At 38.7% G+C, this 19681-nt stretch overlaps 1 protein-coding gene across 4 annotated transcripts in view; it reads left to right on the top strand.

The window, feature by feature from the left end:
- SHPRH (SNF2 histone linker PHD RING helicase) overlaps positions 1-19310 on the top strand; it is a 91355-nt gene extending 72045 nt beyond the window's left edge. For 3 of the 4 annotated variants that reach the window (XM_061428231.1, XM_061428232.1, XM_061428234.1), the window contains 5 exons: positions 6620-6712; positions 7621-7707; positions 8478-8656; positions 15609-15689; positions 17082-19310. In XM_061428231.1, coding sequence (XP_061284215.1) covers positions 6620-6712; positions 7621-7707; positions 8478-8656; positions 15609-15689; positions 17082-17178 — 537 coding nt within the window. In that variant the 3' untranslated portion in view covers positions 17179-19310. The remainder of the gene's footprint in view (positions 1-6619; positions 6713-7620; positions 7708-8477; positions 8657-15608; positions 15690-17081) is intronic. The other variant, XM_061428233.1, reaches the window with a different exon arrangement.
- Positions 19311-19681: the final 371 nt, after the last annotated feature.

Raw genomic sequence — 19681 nt, 5'->3', positions numbered from 1 at the left:
TGGCAATGCACTCCAGTATTCTTGCCTGGGAAATCTCATGGACAGAGGATCCTGGTGGGCTACAGTCTGTGGGATTGCGAAGAGTCTGACATAACTGAGCAACTAAGCACACGTAAGCACACAATGTAGTATGAAGATATGTTAAAGATAATATACTAATACACAATCTCTATAGAATCTCTAAGGATATGGTCTGCCTGTAGAATCTATTGACATGAATATTTCCTCTGATGTTTGATGAAAACTGAATACATTCATCATCTTCATTGTGTTGACTTTTTTCTGATGCTCTTCAGAACACAGCAGACACTGTAGCCTTTAATTCTGCCAGTGGAGCTGAGCCTGACCATGAGAATCCATAGATACTACGAAGGAAAAGGTGTGGGAGAGGCAGATGGACAGATTTAACAGAGGAAATAAAAGAAGCCAAAGGAAGGAGGAAGGACTAAGACCAGTGAAGAAGGGTTATAATAGGCAACGAACTATTGGTTCAGTCGTGGATTGTCAAGCCCTGCTTCAGAATCCACAGTTTCCACTTTTATTGTATAAGTCACTGAAGAAAAAATACAAAGCAGTACTAACTTTCTAGTCATGCTGCTGCCGCTGCTAAGTCGCTTCAGTCGTGTCCGACTCTGTGCGACCCCACAGACGGCAGCCCACCAGGCTCCCCGTCCCTAGGATTCTCCAGGCAAGAACACTGGAGTGGGTTGCCATTTCCTTCTCCAGTGCATGAAAGTGAAAAGTGAAAGTGAAGTCGCTTAGTCGTGTCCGACCCTCAGTGACCCCATGGACTGCAGCCCACCAGGCTCCTCCGTCCATGGGATTCTCCAGGCAGGAGTACTGGAGTAGGGTGCCATTAGAGCACTGTTTTTCTTTTGTTTATATGTAGCAAGTACAAGTAGCATTTTGCTGCTCCATTTGGAACATACCATGTCTGTTCTCCCTTCTCCAAGTCAAGGGTCTCAACAGATAGGACATAGATGTGGAGGGAATAGTGTGAAGCCAACTGCAATCTGTCTTCTCTACCATACTCATGGATTTTTCTAAGGTGCACCCTCTTTCCCCAGTAGTAAGATCTCAGGGAATAAAAAGCAGTACCTCTCACTAAGTTGGAATTGGTAAAATATTTAGACCCATTCTGGAGGAGAGGGGTTGATCAAAGTCTAAATAAATTAAATATTACTTGATTGCTTTATTGTTAGAATTCTTTTAGTCTCCTACATATATGATAGAAACAAAACTGAGTTTTCTATCCTTCTAACACATTTAACAGCTTTTAACGCAGAGTCTATGATTTCAGAATTTTACAAGAGCCTGAGAGTATAGAACTGCACACTCCAATCAAATTTAACTCTGATTTTAAAAAATGTTAATTATACCTGCTTACAAGCAGAGACATTACTTTGCCAACAAAGGTCCATCTAGTCAAGGCTATGGTTTTTCCTGTGGTCATGTATGGATGTGAGAGTTGAACTGTGAAGAAGGCTGAGCACCGAAGAATTGATGCTTTTGAACTGTGGTGTTGGAGAAGACTCTTGCGAGTCCCTTGGACTGCAAGGAGATCCAACCAGTCCATTCTGAATGAGATCAGCCCTGGGATTTCTTTGGAAGGAATGATGCTAAAGCTGAAACTCCAATACTTTGGCCACCTCATGTGAAGAGTTGAGTCATTGGAAGAGACTCAGATGCTGGGAGGGATTGGGGGCAGGAGGAGAAGGGGACAACAAGAGGTTGAGATGGCTGGATGGCATCACTGACTCAATGGACGTGAGTCTGAGTGAACTCCGGGAGTTGGTGATGGACAGGGAGGCCTGGCGTGCTGCGATTCATGGGGTCAAAAGAGTCGGACACGATTGAGCTACTGAACTGAACTCAACAATAGATAAGAAGCTACATGACCTTTCTGATTTTAGTTATGCTAGTAGACAGCCTCTAGGCCAGATTTCATGAGAAATTTTTTGTTAACCTTTATTGGTAATGGAGCCCTACTTTTTTTCATTGCCTTGACCCAGTGATCTGGAGCTTTTAACTTTGTATTTAATTTTCCGAAAAGTGAAAGACCTGTGTATGTAGCTTCGAGATCTAGTCTGGTTTTGCTCATTAAATTATAATCAGGTGAGCAAAAATCTTCATAAAGAATATTTTATAAGATCCTTCTGTTGTAAAGAAGGAAAATTCCAAATTCTTTTTCTTCAGTATTAACTATTATAATGCTCTTGGCTGCTTACCACATGAGAGGAAAACCAGGAGAGGCACTGGCTTGGTCTGCATGGTTGCACTTCATATGTCTCTTTTCATAGTTCCTCGTTGACCTCAGAGAGAACTTGTGTCTCAGAGAGAATGGCCACAAAGATCCAGTGTAGAGAGGCAGAGGACAAATGAAGGGTCTCTATTCCAGAGCTCGGGCTTGGTCACTGATGTTTCAGAAACAAAAACTGAGCATTAATCATAGAGTCAGGGTTGGCAGATATGTATCTGGAAAAACTAGACTATCAAGAAAGGATAGGAATGAGGAAAGGGACAAAACAATAGAAAAGGACAGAGGTGCTATAATTAAATGCAACTTTATCAATCTCATATATTAAGGAATAATCTAGCAGTAGTGGGGGGGGGAGGTTCTATTCCTATGCACCCTCCTAATTCCAGCCTAACTTTTCATCTGTGTGTTGACTGACATGGCTAAAACATAAGCTGGGTTGGATTAAGGCTACCAGTTTACATGTCTTGAGAATATTTATACTCTCTTAACACCTTGCACAGGGATAGATTGACATCCCTTTTTCCTCTCCCATATCTTTTTTGCCTTTTCTGTGATCGCCTCCTATACAGATATAACCTGTATATAATCCATCACCTTCTTCCTGTTTCAGTCTGTTCAACAAAGTGAATGTTTCTTTTCTGTAGCAGTGACCACATTGTGTAGTCTCTTCAGAAACTGGCAGATTTGAGCCAAAGTTCATTTATGTATATGAGATAAAAAGAAACATTAAGAAGAACAGTAGAATGTGGATAATGTTTATTAAGCTGGTATAATAAAGCGTTCACTTAAGTCACTTCCAAGCCAGCCCAGCAGTATAAGATTTTCCTTTGCTTCTCTCCATATTCTGTAACATACGTTAGACTGTATGCATTTGGAAATAAGGGAGTATCTTCATCTTTGTACATCCAGTGCCTACTGTAGTTCTTGTCACTTAGGTGCACAGAAAATTTTTGTTGAATGATATAAATAATCAAACGTGAACTTACCTGAAATGTTGGAGGGATTGAATGATAGAAGGATGACACAGAAGAAAGTCTGCCTATCTCTTTGATTACTGTTATTGACTCTGCTCTTAGACCAACCATGGTCTTTTCAGTATTATTTTGGGACTTTTGCTTTTCACTTGGAAGGGAAAAAAAGGCACAAGCAGAAAAGAGAAAAGAAAGTTAAGAATAAGGATCTCTGATCGTAAGGATTTGAACTAAAAGTCCACAGGGTTTGCTGACTTTATTAACCTCTCCTATCACTGCTGATAGGTAAGTGAAAAAAAATGAGTTGATAAACCTGAATGAAATGGTACCACCTTCCAATCAGTGACTTCTTTTAAGACCAGTTCCCTAGATTTCATTACATATTACTAACCCAAAATCCTCCTCAAGCTTGCTTTGTGTTAGATTAAATTTGCCTGTCTTTCATGACTGTTCTTACCTGAGTCTGTCTGGGACAGTGATAGAGATCAATCACAAGATTTGATTTGGCTATTGTTGATCATTCTGAATGAATAAAAAAATATGTTGAGAGTTTTAAATTATATTCTAACCTCTTGTATTTTCATTTTATCTGTATTGTTTTACTCAGGTTTGTTTGGGATTGAGAACTTTAAAAATACATATTAAATTTTCTTTTACATTAAGTAAATTGATTGAGTGTATACTATTTATGGAAGACCATGCACAGCTCTAAGAGATATAAAAGTAAATGCCATTTAGTCCTTGTTTTCAAGCAGTATATCAACTGATAAATGACAGAAGTATTCTATACTCAGGTTTGATATCGTATCAAATGATACCACATAGAACCATCACAGGGCAATTAATTAAGGAAAAAGCTGTTCCTTTCCAAATAAAACCTCTCATCTTTCCCTTATGAAAGACAAATTTAAATGTCAAACACAGAAAAGCCTAAAAGTCAAAAAACATCTAGTTTATAAATCCACATACCATTCATCAAGCATTTGTGAGTTACTGAAACTAATATAATGTGTTAATACAGCACTTTTGCTAACATTATTGCATTTAATACAATTAAATGTGAACTACATATAGAAAGGTAGGAAAATATTTACAACATGAATTTAACATGTGCAGTATTTGAGTGGTCCTACAAACCGGTTTATTTTTATTGACAAGGAATATGAACAGACAGTTCACAGAAGAGAAATTCTGAATGGCCAGCAAGTGATATTCAAGCTTATTCTCAGGAAAATGCAGATAAATGAAAATTTGGTTCCTCATTTTACCTATTCTATTGGCAAAAAATTGAATTTTAACAAGTGTACTAAGAAGCAGGCACATCTAAACTCTTGATAGTTTAAAGTTCTAGCATTTCTAGGGTCAGTGTGATAGGGAATCTACTGCAATCCAAATAATCTAAGAACTTTTTTTTTAACCTTTGACCAACAGTTCCACTTAGATGTGCCTATCCAACAAAAACTCTGTGCACACATACCCAATCCTCTAAGTATAGTCACTAAAGTACTGTTTGTAAGAACAAAAAAGAATGAAATTAATGTAAATGTATATTAATAAGCAAATGTGAGAGTTGGACTATAAAGAAAGCTGAGCACCAAAGAATTGATGCTTTTGAACTGTGGTGTTGGAGAAGACTCTTGAGAGTCCCTTGGACTGCAAGGAGATCCAGTTAGTTCATCCTAAAGGAAGTCAGTCCTGAATATTCATTGGAAGGACTGATGGTGAAGCTGAAATTCCAGTATTTTGGCCACCTGATGCGAAGAACTGACTCATTTGAAAAGACCCTGATGCTGGGAAAGATTGACGGTGGGAGGAGAAGGGGACAACAGAGGATGAGATGGTTGGATGTCATCACCGACTCTATGGACGTGAGTTTGAGTAAGCTCCGGGAGTTGGTGATGGACAGGGAGGCCTGGTGTGCTGCAGTCCATGGGGTCGCAAAGAGTCGGACATGACTGAGCGACTGAACTGAACTGAACTCTAGTCTTTTCCTTCACAGAGTTACCACTCCAGGTTGGAATTTTGCTTATAAAAGGTTATTCTGTTTTCTTTTGAAATTTTTGTTAAGAAGCAGCTTAATTTTAGAAGAGTTCATAGTTATCCTGGTGTTTCACCTGAAAATATCTTTGAAAATGAGACCTTTCAAGGAACATGGAAGTTTCTTACTTTATGCTAATTTCTTGTTTTATTTGAGATGGTTTTGCTCTTATTTAAGATAATTTTTAGATTGAAATAGGTCCCTTATACTTTTTAACCTTTCAAGTATAATTGAAAGTCTACATATCCAGAAAAACAAATGTAGATATAGGACTTTAATATGAGAATTTAAAAATCTTGCTTAATTCTTTGTTGGTGACTGTAAACTTAATAAAGTTTTCTTCCTTATTTGTTTCTATTTTTACCTTTAAGTATCTCTGTGTAAAAGTAGTAAGGGGGCCTGATGTGAGGGCAATAGTAATATGGGAATATTTTTACTTTTTGGTAACATCTACCCCTCTTGTAGGGTGATACTATGTCTCTGAAAGGTTACCAAGTGTCTACTATTTGGAGTACTGGGCTAAACGCTTTGTACACATTTTCTCCTTTAACCATCACAGCAACCTTTGGAAATAGATATAATGATCATCCCTGCTTGACAAACTAAGGTTTAGAAAGGTTAGAATCTTTATAACTAAGGAGCTGCAGAACTGGCAATTAAATTTCAATTTATCTCACTCAAAATCTCATGCCCTTAAGCTCCATGTCATACCATCCTCCCACAGCATTCTAGGAGGAAAACTTTCTCAATGAAGGCTTCAAAAACACTTGTGTTATTTCTTCATTTTCTTATTCCTTTATCTTAGAAATGGTTATGCAGAGTACAAAAAGCAGTTTTTAAGTGTTTATCTAGCTTTGTATAAATCTGCCTCTGTCCAAGTGGACATCATTGGTACCTCTGTCATTGTCCTTTGTAATGCTCCTTTTAAAAGAAAGGATTTTTTGTGGGTTAGGTTCTTTACTATTTGCTTACATTAGAGTTTTGATTCATTATATTCTGAACAATTTCAGTGCTGTACTACCTAAAGTGATGAATGTTTTTTAATATATGTTCTAATTATCTAAAATAACAAAGTTTTGTAATTGCAAAATATAGCCACTTAACTAAAAAAGCTTACCTTAGGGTCTTATGAATTTCTGGAGTGCTTTTATATATTTGATTTTCTTGGGGTATAAATCTGTAACTTCTGCAGTTTGAGGCTGAAGAAAATTTCCAGCAAATACGAAATGAAAAAGAATAAACATATATGTACCTATCATACAGTTTTGATGGTGTTTTACCCTGACTGTCCATTCCCTTGTTAATTGGATTTTATTTGATAATAATGGGTTTTCTCCTTTGTGTTCAAAGGGCAGCCATTCTACAAAAGTGGAAGCTGTGGTCAGAACTCTGATGAGAATCCAGCTTAGAGACCCAGGGGCGAAGGCACTTGTCTTCTCAACGGTACAGTCAGCATCCTCGGTGTTAACTCGGACTGGCTCTCTGTTTCCAGTCAGTTTATATCTGAGAATGAACTGTTAATGTTCTGATGTAACTGAGATTTAGAATTACTGATCGACTTTTCCTTGTTAAATTTTTTTTCCTATATCCATTGGATAGAATTGTTTTTAGAGAAATTTGATGATGCTTCACAAAGCAATTCCCATAGCTGTATTTTTATATTAATTTTACTTAGGGATTTTCTTATTACTATTTTAAAATTGAAATCTATAAACTTGAAAGTCATTTCACAAATGTACTTGGTTAAGGAAAAGAAAATTAACCTGTTGAATAAAAGGTATTGAGTAGAACATGGACAGAGGAGCCTGGTAGTCTGCAGTCCATGGGGTTGCTAAGAGTCGGACACGACTGAGCGACTTCACTTTCACTTTTCACTTTCATGCATTGGAGAAGGAAATGGCAACCCACTCCAGTGTTCTTGCCTGGAGAATCCCAGGGACGGGGGAGCTTTGTGGGCTGCCATCTCTGCGGTCGCACAGAGTTGGACACGACTGAAGCGACTTAGCAGCAGCAGCAGCAGCAGAACTTCTAGTTTTCATTTTTGAAAGATAAATAGCCACATCTATTTATATATTCCATAATTTATTTTCTATTAATTATGTTTATTTTAATTCATTTATTAAAGATGCTCATTTTTTTACCCTGTCTTTAACCAGCATTTGATTTAAAATATCTTTCAGGATAGAAAATAATACTAATGGTATTACGCTTGAAGTTTTTGTTTTTGTTTACTTAATTCTGAGGTATGAAGCTGGTTTTGGTTAAGCTTACTTTGGTTTAGTCCCTTTTCAAATCCTTTTTACATGAAAGCTATGTGTAAATATTTGGTTTTCTGTTTTCTCTGTTCTTAGTGGCAAGATGTATTAGACATTATTTCAAAAGCTCTCACTGACAACAACATGGAATTTGCACAGATCAGTCGTGTTAAGACATTTCAGGTATGTCAAGAAGACTTTACTCATGTTTTTTGGAGTGAATTCAGTTACAAACTGAAACTGCTCTTAACTAGCTTACTTGCATTTATTGTCGTGTGTCATATAAACCACAAAAACAGTTTGAGTTCTTGATTGACTATAAGATTAACATTTAAAGGCAAAGTAAACAAACTGCATTTACTTTACATCTATTCAGTTATACCCATGGCAAACCATATTTAAAGATCTTATGACTTGAGGTCCGTTTCTTTAACATAGGAAAAGATGGCCTATAGTATACCTTTTGAATGGACAGAGGCCTCATGCCCCTAAAATTAAGTTCTAAAAACACTGCATTAGGCAAAACTGCATATGGTCAAATTGTGCTTACCTCACCCTCAGCACAATGACAGATACAAACCTAAGAGAAAAACATCAAAAAAAGACCAAGTGAAAATTTAGCAGATTCATGTCTCTTATACTCACTCTAGCACTTTCTCTCACTCCTTCTTTCCTCTAAGCTCATACAGTTTCATTTGCATACATCACATACATGTATCTTGTGATTCTTCTACGTATTATACAGAACACAAGAGGTTGTGTGATGCTTTTTTTTTCTTAAAGTCAAGCCACATGATTTTGTTTTCTAAAAGTTGTCATCTTACATTTAATTTTCTTAATTATTGCCTTTCACAGTGACCTGGATACTGTTAGGCATTTTAGCATGAGCTATAGTATCCTGCTTTTATTTTTAACTATCCAGCTAAAATTTAAATGTACCTTTCTTTTTTTAGGAGAACCTGTCCGCATTTAAATATGATCCCCAAATCAATATTTTGCTGCTGCCCCTGCACACAGGTTCTAACGGGTTAACTATCATTGAAGCAACTCATGTTCTCTTGGTGGAGCCCATATTGAACCCTGCCCATGAGCTTCAGGCCATCGGAAGGGTGCACCGGATCGGACAGACAAAGTAAGGACTAAAGTTAACCTCAGGCACTTTTGCTCTTGTTTCTAAGATACAGATCAGCATTTAAACTCTTCATTTATGTTCATCTTAACCTATTCATTTTTAGTGACTTACTTATATATTAAATTTTCAATTCTTAATATATGACCAGAAGATATTTTGAGATTTCCAGTGACTCTCCTCCAAACAGCAAATCCCCAAATTCTCCCAGATTTTTGTCTTTCCTTCTTCAGAAGCTACCCTGGTCACTTCATCAAGATAGTTTCTTAAAATACCTAAGACAGCTATTAAGCTGAAGGCATCTGTCATTAACTTTGAGAAGAACTGATTGTTGATTGGCTAAAGTAGCCAGTATTTAAAAGAAGCCATATCTCATGCATAACTGAAAACAAATAGCTCTTTTATAAATGCTTCCCTTTAGGAAAGTACAACCTTCCCGATCTAATATAAGAGATAATTATTTAAAGTAAACCTAATAGTAAATATTATGTAGTATGTACTACTTTTATTCAAATCTCAGAATGGATAATTATCCTTTATACAGCCTCTCAGATGCACTACCTCCTGGATGTTAGATGCTTTCAATTTGTTCTAATGCATGCATACTCACAAATCAGTCCTTTAGTCGTGTCCAACTCTTTGCAGCCGCATGGACTACAGCATGCCAGGCTTCCCTGTCCATCACCAACTGCTAGAGCTTGCTCAGACTCACGTCCATCAAGTTGGTGATGCCATCCAACCATCTCATCCTCTGTCGTCCCCTTCTCCTCCTGCCTTCAATCTTTCCCAGCATCAGAGTCTTTTCCAGTGTTCACATCAGGTGGCCAAAGTATCGGAGCTTCAGCATCAGTCCTTCCAGTGAATATTCAGGACTGATTTCCTTTGCAATTGACTGGTTGGATCTCCTTGAAGTCCAAGGGACTCTCAAGTGTGTTCTCCAGCACCACAGTTTAGAAGTATCAGTTCTTCAGCACTCAGCTTTCTTTATGGTCCAACTCTCACGTGCATACATGACCACTGGAAAAACCATAGCTTTGACTGGACAGATCTTTGTTGGCAAAGTAATGTCTCTGCTTTTTAATATGCTCTCTAGGTTTGTCATAGCTTTTCTCCCAAGGAGCAGGCATCTTTTAATTTCATGGCTACAGTCACCATCTGCAGTGATTTTGGAACCCAAGAAAATAAAATCTGTTACTGTTTCCATTCTTTCCTCATCTATTTGAAGTGATGGGACCGGATGCCATGATCTTCATTTTTTGAATGTTGAATTTTAAGCCAGCTTTTTAACTCTCCTCTTTCACTTTCATTAAGAGGCTCTTTAGTTCTCTTTACTTCCTGCCAAAGGGGTGGTGGCACCCATACTAAGCACTTGTTAAATAAATATTGATTGAACACTTGCTGTATGTCAGATATTATTCTAGACACTGGAGGCTACCCTGGTGGGCTCACCAATAAAGAATCTGCCTGAAATACAAGAGATGTGGGTTCAATCCCTGGGTCCAGAAGATCCCCTGGAGGAGGAAATGGCAACCCACTCCAGTATTCTTGCCTGGGAAATCCAATGGACAGAAGAGCCTGGCAGACTAGAGTCTATGGAGTCACAAGAGTCCACCATGACTCAGTGACTAAACAATGATGACAAATATGCTGTACCCTGAAGATTCAAATTGAATAAGATATAATCTTGTTTCCCCAAGGAGATCACTATGTAATACAGGAAACAGATGATTTAACATATTATAGTAGAATGTGCAAAAACAGGAATACTGTGGTAACAAATAAGAGCGTGCACTCTTGTGCCCTAGAGATCAGGAGAGGCTTCATTAGACTGAGTCTTGAAGGAATAATTACTCCAGAGTTGGCCTAGAGAAGGGTGCTCACACAGCAGAGAGTTGCTTGTGCAGAAACACAGAGGAGAAAATCAACATGATGTTTCTCAGGACCTTCAGGAGTTTGAAGTTGCTGTGGTATAAAGTATGTGCAGAGGAGTGGCAGGAGGTAAGGTCTTGTATGCCACACTCAGAAACAGCCTGCTCTGTAAGCAGTGGCTGAGAGAGCAAATGATGACTTTAATTTTAAGCAGGAAAGAGACATTCATCAAGCAAAATATGAAAAAGTAATATAATTGTAATAAATACAAGATTGTTCTAAAGTACTACCAAGTAACATTTAAATTGTCAGTTCAGATCAGTTCAGTTCAGTCGCTCAGTCGTGTCTGACTCTTTGCGACCCCATGAATCGCAGCATGCCAGGCCTCCCTGTCCATCACCAACTCCCGGAGTTCACCCAGACTCACGTCCATCGAGTCAGTGATGCCATCCAGCCATCTCATCCTCTGTCGTCCCCTTCTCCTCCTGCCCCCAATCCCTCCCAGCATCAGAGTCTTTTCCAGTGAGTCAGCTCTTCGCATGAGGTGGCCAAAGTACTGGAGTTTCAGCTGTAGCATCATTCCTTCCAAAGAAATCCCAGGGCTGATCTCCTTCAGAATGGACTGGTTGGATCTCCTTGCAGTCCAAGGGACTCTCAAGAGTCTTCTCCAATACCACAGTTCAAAAGCCTCAATTCTTCGGCGCTCAGCCTTCACAGTCCAACTCTCACATCCATACATGACCATAGGAAAAACCATAGCCTTGACTAGACGAACCTTCATTGGCAAATAATGTCTCTGCTTTTGAATATGCTATCTAGGTTGGTCATAACTTTCCTTCCAAGGAGTAAGCGTCTTTTAATTTCATGGCTGCAGTCGCTATCTACAGTGATTTTGGAGCCCAAAAAAATAAAGTCTGACACTGTTTTCCCATCTATTTCCCATGAAGTGATGGGACCAGATGCCATGATCTTCGTTTTCTGAATGTTGAGCTTTAAGCCAACTTTTTCACTCTCCGCTTTCATTCTCATCAAGAGGCTTTTTAGTTCCTCTTCACTTTCTGCCATAAGGGTGGTGTCATCTGCATATCTGAGGTTATTGATATTTCTCTTGGCAATCTTGATTCCAGCTTGTGCTTCTTCCAGCCCAGCATTTCTCATGATGTACTCTGCATATAAGTTAAATAAGCAGGGTGACAATATACTGCCTTGAGGTACTCCTTTTCCTATTTGGAACCAGTCTGTTGTTCCATGTCCAGTTCTAACTGTTGCTTCCTGACCTGCATACAGATTTCTCAAGAGGCAGGTCAGGTGGTCTGGTATTTCCATCTCTTTCAGAATTTTCCACAGTTTATTGTGATCCACACAGTCAAAGGCTTTGGCATAGTCAATAAAGCAGAAATAGATGTTTTTCTGGAACTCTTGCTTTTTCCATGATCCAGCGGATGTTGGCAATTTGATCTCTGGTTCCTCTGCCTTTTCTAAAACCAGCTTGAACATCAGGAAGTTCACGGTTCACATATTGCTGAAGCCTAGCTTGGAGAATTGTGACATTACTTTACTAGCATGTGAGATGAGTGCAATTGTGCGGTAGTTTGAGCATTCTTTGGCATTGCCTTTCTTTGGGATTGGAATGAAAACTGACCTTTTCCAGTCCTGTGGCCACTGCTGAGTTTTCCAAATTTGCTGGCATATTGAGTGCAGCACTTTCACAGCATCATCTTTCAGGATTTGAAATAGCTCAACTGGAATTCCATCACCTCCACTAGCTTTGTTCATAGTGATGCTTTCTAAAGCCCACTTGACTTCACATTCCAGGATGTCTGGCTCTAGGTCAGTGATCACACCATCGTGATTATCTGGGTCGTGAAGATCTTTTTTGTACAGTTCTTCTGTGTATTCTTGCCACCTCTTCTTAATATCTTCTGTTTCTGTTAGGTCCATACCATTTCTGTCCTTTATCAAGCCCATCTTTGCATGAAATGTCCCCTTGATATCTCTAATTTTCTTGAAGAGATCTCTAGTCTTTCGCATTCTGTTGTTTTCCTCTATTTCTTTGCATTGATCGCTGAGGAAGGCTTTCTTATCTCTTCTTGCTATTCTTTGGAACTCTGCATTCAGATGCTTATGTCTTTCCTTTTCTCCTTTGCTTTTCACTTCTCTTCTTTTCACAGCTGTTTGAAAGGCCTCCCCAGACAGCCATTTTGCTTTTTTGCGTTTCTTTTCCATGGGGATGGTCTTGATCCCTGTCTCCTGTGCAATGTCACGAACCTCATTCCATAGTTCATCAGGCACTCTATCATATCCAGGCCCTTAAATCTATTTCTCACTTCCACTGTATAATCATAAGGGATTTGATTTAGGTCATACCTGAATGGTCTAGTGGTTTTCCCTACTTTCTTCAATTTAAGTCTGGATTTGGCAATAAGGAGTTCATTATCTGAGCCACAGTCAGCTCCCAGTCTTGTTTTTGCTGACTGTATAGAGCTTCTCCATCTTTGGCTGCAAAGGATATAATCAATCTGATTTCGGTGTTGACCATCTGGTGATGTCCATGAATAGAGTCTTCTCTTGTGTTGTTGGAAGAGGGTGTTTGTTATGACCAGTGCATTTTCTTGGCAAAACTCTATTAGTCTTTGCCCTGCTTCATTCCGTACTCCAAGGCCAAATTTGCCTGTTACTCCAGGTGTTTCTTGACTTCCTCCTTTTGCATTCCAGTCCCCTATAATGAAACGGACATCTTTTTTGGGTGTTAGTTCTAAAAGATCTTGTAGGTCTTCATAGAACCGTTCAACTTCAGCTTCTTCAGCATTACTGGTTGGGGCATAGACTTGGATTACTGTGATATTGAATGGTTTGCCTTGGAAACGAACAGAGATCATTCTGTCGTTTTTGAGATTGCATCCAAGTACTGCATTTTGGACTCTTTTGTTGACCATGATGGCCACTCCATTTCTTCTGAGGGATTCCTGCCCACAGTAGTAGGTATAATGGTCATCTGAGTTAAATTCACCCATTCCAGTCCATTTTAGTTCACTGATTCCTAGAATGTCGACATTCACTCTCGCCATCTCTTGTTTGACCACTTCCAATTTGCCTTGATTCATGGACCTGACCTTCCAGGTTCCTATGCAATATTGCTCTTTACAGCATCGGAACTTGCTTCTATCACCAGTCACATCCACAGCTGGGTATTCTTTTTGCTTTGGCTCCATCCCTTCATTCTTTCTGGAGTTATTTCTGCACTGATCTCCAGTAGCATATTGGGCACCTGCTGACCTGGGGAATTCCTCTTTCAGTATCCTATCATTTTGCCTTTTCATACTGTTCATGGGGTTCTCAAGGCAAGATTACTGAAGTGGTTTGCCATTCCCTTCTCCAGTAGACCACATTCTGTCAAATCTCTCCACCATGACCCGCCCATCTTGGGTTGTCCCACGGGCATGGCTTAGTTTCTTTGAGTTAGACAAGGCTGTGGTCCTAGTGTGATTAGACTGACTAGTTTTCTGTGAGTATGGTTTCAGTGTGTCTGCTCTCTGATGCCCTCTTGCAACACCTACCATCTTACTTAGGCTTCTCTTACCTTGGGCGTGGGGTATCTCTTCACGGCTGCTCCAGCAAAGTGCAGCCATTGCTCCTTACTTTGGACGAGGGGTATCTCGTCACCGCCACCTTTCCTGACCTTCAACATGGGATAGCTCCTCTAGGCCCTCCTGAGCCCGGCAGCCACGGCTCCTTGGACATGCGGTTGGTCCTCCCGGCCAACGCCCCGGCATCAGGCTTGGGGGCGTGGGGTTGGTCCTCCCGGCCGCCGCCCCTGGGCTCGAGCTTTGGGGCCTGGGGTAGCTCCTCTCGGTCACCGCCCCTGACCTTGGACATGGGGTAGCTCCTCTCGGCTGCGCTTAGTGTGCCGGTCGCAGCCGCCTGCGCTTAGTGCGCCGGTGTAATTATGTCTTACTGGGTTTTTTCTTTGTTTGATTTGGGCTTTTGTTGGGAACGGGGGTGGTTTTGTTTGATTTGGGGCCATACCACACTGCATGTTGTCTTAGTACCCTGACCGGGGAGCAAACCCATGCCCCCTGATATGAAAATGCAGCGTCTTAACCACTGGACCACCAGGGAGGTCCCTGTTTGTTTTCGCCTTGTCTTATATTTTTAAACACTGACTTGTTACCTAATTGTTTTCTAAAGCATACAGTTGGCTTATCTCAGATGTAAGATCACAAGTCTGTAAAGGCCACTCAACACTGCTTAACAATCCTACTTTGCTTCCCTAGTATATAGATTTTTCTGCTTTCTAAGGAGAGGATCTGCGGTCTCTCTGTTCCTCCTCCTTGTTGAGGGAGAAAAAGGAAAACAGCTACAGAGTAGAAGTAACTCATCTTTCCATCACCAACTTGAACTGTCTACTTCCAACAGTATCCACATTGTTCATTCAGTAAATTTTTATTGAGCTCCTTCTGTATGCCAAGCACTGTTCTAAGTACTTGAGACGCCCTTACCTAGCTTAAATACTAGTTGTAGTGGATCGGTAGAGACAGATGGTAAACAATAAACATAATAAATAAATACATATACTATGTTAGGGGCAGGGTAAGGAGGATTAAGCCACCCTGCAGGTGGCTGGGCAGGAAGGGAATCCAACCTCCGTCCCCCTCGCTGTATGCTTCGTCCCTGCTAGCCTTATTTCTGCCTCTCAGACTTTTAAATCTTGTGCTCGGACTTGGCACTGATTTACTGCTGCTTCTGTCAGCTTGCTCCTGCCTCTCCTCCTCTGCTTATAGGCACCTATTCTCAACAGTCATGTTTCCGGTCATATGTCAGCCTCCTCATGACCTTGTCTGTACCTGCAAATGTCTTACATAGTGTGTTTTTACTCCGTCTTCCCTCAGTAGATACTGTAGATATCGATTCATTGAGATTAGTTTGTTGTATTCACTGTTGACCAAACCCCCTCACCCCAGCACCTGGCTTAGTACCTGCCACAGCAGATACTGACTGATAAATATAGCATGTAATATATGAAGTTTATTCATTCTAAACTGTTCTACAGGTGTTTTTAAACTTATCACTGTTATGTACCTTCTAGACCCACTATTGTACACAGATTCTTAATAAAAGCGACAATAGAAGAAAGAATGCAAGCAATGCTGAAAACTGCTGAAAGGAGGTAGGTAACAGTTCACTTCAAGTGGATGGCAGAAGTTTTCCTGTTCATATAAGGTTGTAAGTGTGTAGAACTTCTTCACCTAGATGATCACTTAGTCAACCAAAAGATGTAAGTGCAAATACTTTTTATAGAGCAAGGTATGACATTTTACCTATCCAAAATTTCCCAGCTAATACTCCATGCATTCTATATTTGACTTAATTTATTAATAGGGATTATAAGTTTGAGCAAACTCTGGGAGATAGTGAAGGACAGGGAAGCCTGGAGTGCTGCAGTCCATGGGGTCCCAAAGAGTTAGACACGACTTAGAGACTGAAGAACAACAGCCAATACATAAAAAAATATTTAAGTGATTTTACTATTAAAGAAACTTTATTTCAGAGCTATTATACTTTGAAAGTATAATATATATTTTGCCAGCAGAGGGCTTTGGGAGAACTATCCTACATTTCCTTGCCACGCTGGATTACTTTTTAAATGAAATGTCTCTTTATGCCCAACCTAAAAGCCTTGGTCTGAAATCTGTAACATGAAACTTACAGCACACTTGCTGGTTAATGCAAGTTAACAGGTGTGGACTTAAAACTAGGCTGGTAATTGTATTATCACTCTTACAGGCAGAGCAGAAGCAGGAAGACTAAAACAGCCTTAATTTTAAAAACTTAATTTTGGAATCATAAAACTTCCTAATATTTACTTCCTAATATATTTTTTTTCAATATATGTTTTCTTTAAACATAAACTAATGCGTAACTGAATTCTGGTGAGAGAGGTGTGATTGGAAGATAAACTCAGAAGAGATGATTGCCTTGGAAGGGATGGTTTCTGCAGAGGTATTAGTACTTTGCACAGTAAAGCAGCCATTGGAAACCAGAAATTCTTTTTCACTGGTGGTCTGTGGAAAAGAGGCTGCCACAAAAGCTTTTTGCCTCAAACATGAAGGCTTTTTCTTGGTGGTATTTCCAAATATAACAGAATTCAGTGATTATATTTAAGCTGCCTCAATAAAAATAGTAGCTTGAATTTTTCTTGAAATAAATGAACTTTGGATACTGAGAAGGCAGGTTGTAAGGTGAAAGCCTTAGTAGTAGTTGGCAAGGAGTTTTGTTTATTACATCTGCAGAGGAAAACATTTTATGGCAAAGTTTGAAAATGCTATATAGAAATCTTTCCTAATTTTAACAAGTTGTAATAATGATCCCATCATCTTCTAGGAGTTTCTTATAACTCAATTACAAAAACTTAGGAACATACTCTTATATTAAAAATATAATATTAATATTTTTTTATGTCTTACATTATTATGAGACCAGAACAGTATATAAAGACAAACATAATAATTTATTTCTTGGGGTTTCTTTCTGATTTTGCTCACTTGGAAAAATCCTGCAGTCACACGAACCCTTCCGCAAAGCATTCCGAGGCCTCCGTCTTGACCGTGGCTGACCTGGCAGACCTGTTTACCAAAGACACCGAAGACCTTGAATGAAGTACACTTGATTCAGTCCAGACTTTAGTGTATTTTAAATTTTTCATAGTTTATAGAATAAAGTTATAAGTAAAACAATCCAGTAGATGTCAGTAAACACTGTTCTTAGTTGAATGAATTTATCGCTTTTTTGGTTGTACAGTCCAGTAGTTTTTGAGTCCTTTTCAATATACTATTTCCATAATAGCTATCAAGATCTTTAATTTTACACTGCTAATAAAATGTTTGGGCTCCCCAGGTGGCACAGTGATGAAGAATCCACCTGCCAATGCAGGAAACATGGGTTTGATCCCTGGGCGAGGAAGATCCCTTGGAGGAGGAAATGGCAACCCACTCCAGTATTCTTGCCTGGAGAATCCCATGGACAGAGGAGCCTGGCTGGCTATAGTCCACAGTGGTCACAAAAGAGTTGGATACCACTGAGCAACTGCACACGTGCACACACAAAAAAAAATACTTATTTTTATTCCAAAGAATATCTCTATCTGAGAGAATTAAGAGAGGTATTGTGTACTTTTCTTTTGATAAGATCAGTCTTAAAAAGAAGTTAGAATAAGAGACTAACTCAACTATTCTAGTTTTATATGACTCGGTATACTCAACCAACATAGATCTCATTTTTGGAAGAGCCTTCAGTATCTTTAGCACAGGATTCACCAATATCTTATTAGTAATATTTTTAAAAGATGGTGAATTATATTAGCTCCCAGTTCTTTGAGTAGTTATAGACTGTAACTCCATAAATAGTAACTTCAGAGTAATGTAGCTCCAACAGTAAGTTAATATTAGACAATTACTTCTTTTCTCTGTATCTTGCTACTAAAAATTGAAATACTGAACACTTTAAGTATTTCTATTATATGTTAAGTATTATCAGTGTAAATGTAGTTTTATTAAGTGTATTAATGTTTAATTAAAATTATCTGTTTTCTCTACTTTTAATTTGTGTTACTAAATGTTTACGTTTTAAGACTGATCTGTAAATATTGCAGTGTCTATAATTTCAGTTCTTATGATTATAACAATATGGCAGGGTTTTTTTGTGTGTGTTTTTTTTTAACCATTATTACATACTAATGTCTTAGATTCTTTTTCTTTCCTATGTTCTTGTGTAACTAGACTTTTTAGCCACTAATATCTAAATTTATGATAGGGTTTGTTATTTCATTCCACTAGTACTTCCCTCAAGGATTAGCATTTGATCTTTGTAACAAGAGAATGTCATATTCACAGAAGCAAATAATTGCAAGTGATAATAACCCAGTGTTTCTTCTGTGAAGAATTAATGGACTTTGAAATTGTTAAATAAGGAGTAGCTTGTTGTATCCTAGCCATTTGATGTAATACAAATGTTCTTGATTTATTTTCTTTGAGCCTTCAGAGTTTCAAATGACCCTCAGGACTCATTAACTCCTACTTAGTTGTCCAGAAAACTAGCAGGAATTTACCCTGGATCTCATTTGTCCAAGAGGCTTTGGTGCTTAGTTAAGGTGCATTTTCTTATTCTGGTTTATAGAGTGACATATCCAACTGAAGAAAACACACACACACTTCTGGTGCTTATTCTTCAGTTGAAGGAAGATATGCATTGATTCTTTTATATGAAATTAGACAAAACTATTATTTTTGTAGCTCTTTACGTGTTATAAAGAGCTTTCCTATACATTTATGTGTTTAATTTGCCCACCAGTCCTGTGAAGTTGATGAAATTTATAACATTCCTGTTTTAAAAGTGGAGAAGTGAGATTCAGAAATACTGAGAAATATGCCTATGACACATAGCAAGTAAACAGTGGAGCCCAGGTCCTTGGCTCCAAATCTCATGTTCTTTCTCTAAATCATAACTTGCTGCAATTCAGAAGGCCCTTGGTTCTAATTTAATGATGAACATGTTTCAGTATTTCTTTCTGTTTCCTAGTATTCTTTTTTGCGCTACAGTTTTAGGGAAAGTAATTTGATAATGCTTCAATTTTGTATAAAGAGAAATATAAAAATATAAATAGATAAATATACCTATCTGTATTAGAGAAAAACTGCTCTTATTTATTTCTGTAAAATGTCATCAATTAAATAAATATTTTAGTGTAAATTGAAATTCGGGCATTTATTAAATTTCTGATCCATAGAACATACTGCTGGGTTTTCATTTTTTGTTTGTTTTGGTCTTTCAACAAAAGGTGTCAAAATTGTTTAAACCACAGAACCCTATATTTTATAGACATTCTTTCTTCAAAATAGTTCTGACAGTTCAGTCATTCAGTCATGTCTGACTCTTTGCAACCCCATGGACTGCAGCACTCCAGGCCTCCCTGTCCATCACCAACTCCCAGAGCTTACTCAAACTCATGTCCGTTGAGTTGGTGATGCCATCCAACCATCTCATCCTCTGTCATCCCCTTTTCCTCCTGCCTTCAGTCTTTCCCAGCATCAGGGTCTTTTCAAATGAGTCAGTTCTTCGCATCAGGTGGCCAAAGTATTGAAATTTCAGCTTCAGCACCAGTCC

The sequence above is a fragment of the Bos javanicus genome, chromosome 9 (genome assembly GCF_032452875.1).
Source record: "Bos javanicus breed banteng chromosome 9, ARS-OSU_banteng_1.0, whole genome shotgun sequence".
Lineage (NCBI taxonomy): Eukaryota > Metazoa > Chordata > Mammalia > Artiodactyla > Bovidae > Bos > Bos javanicus.
The sequence above is the reverse complement of the archived record's forward strand: the minus strand, read 5'-3'. Positions and strand labels throughout refer to the sequence as shown.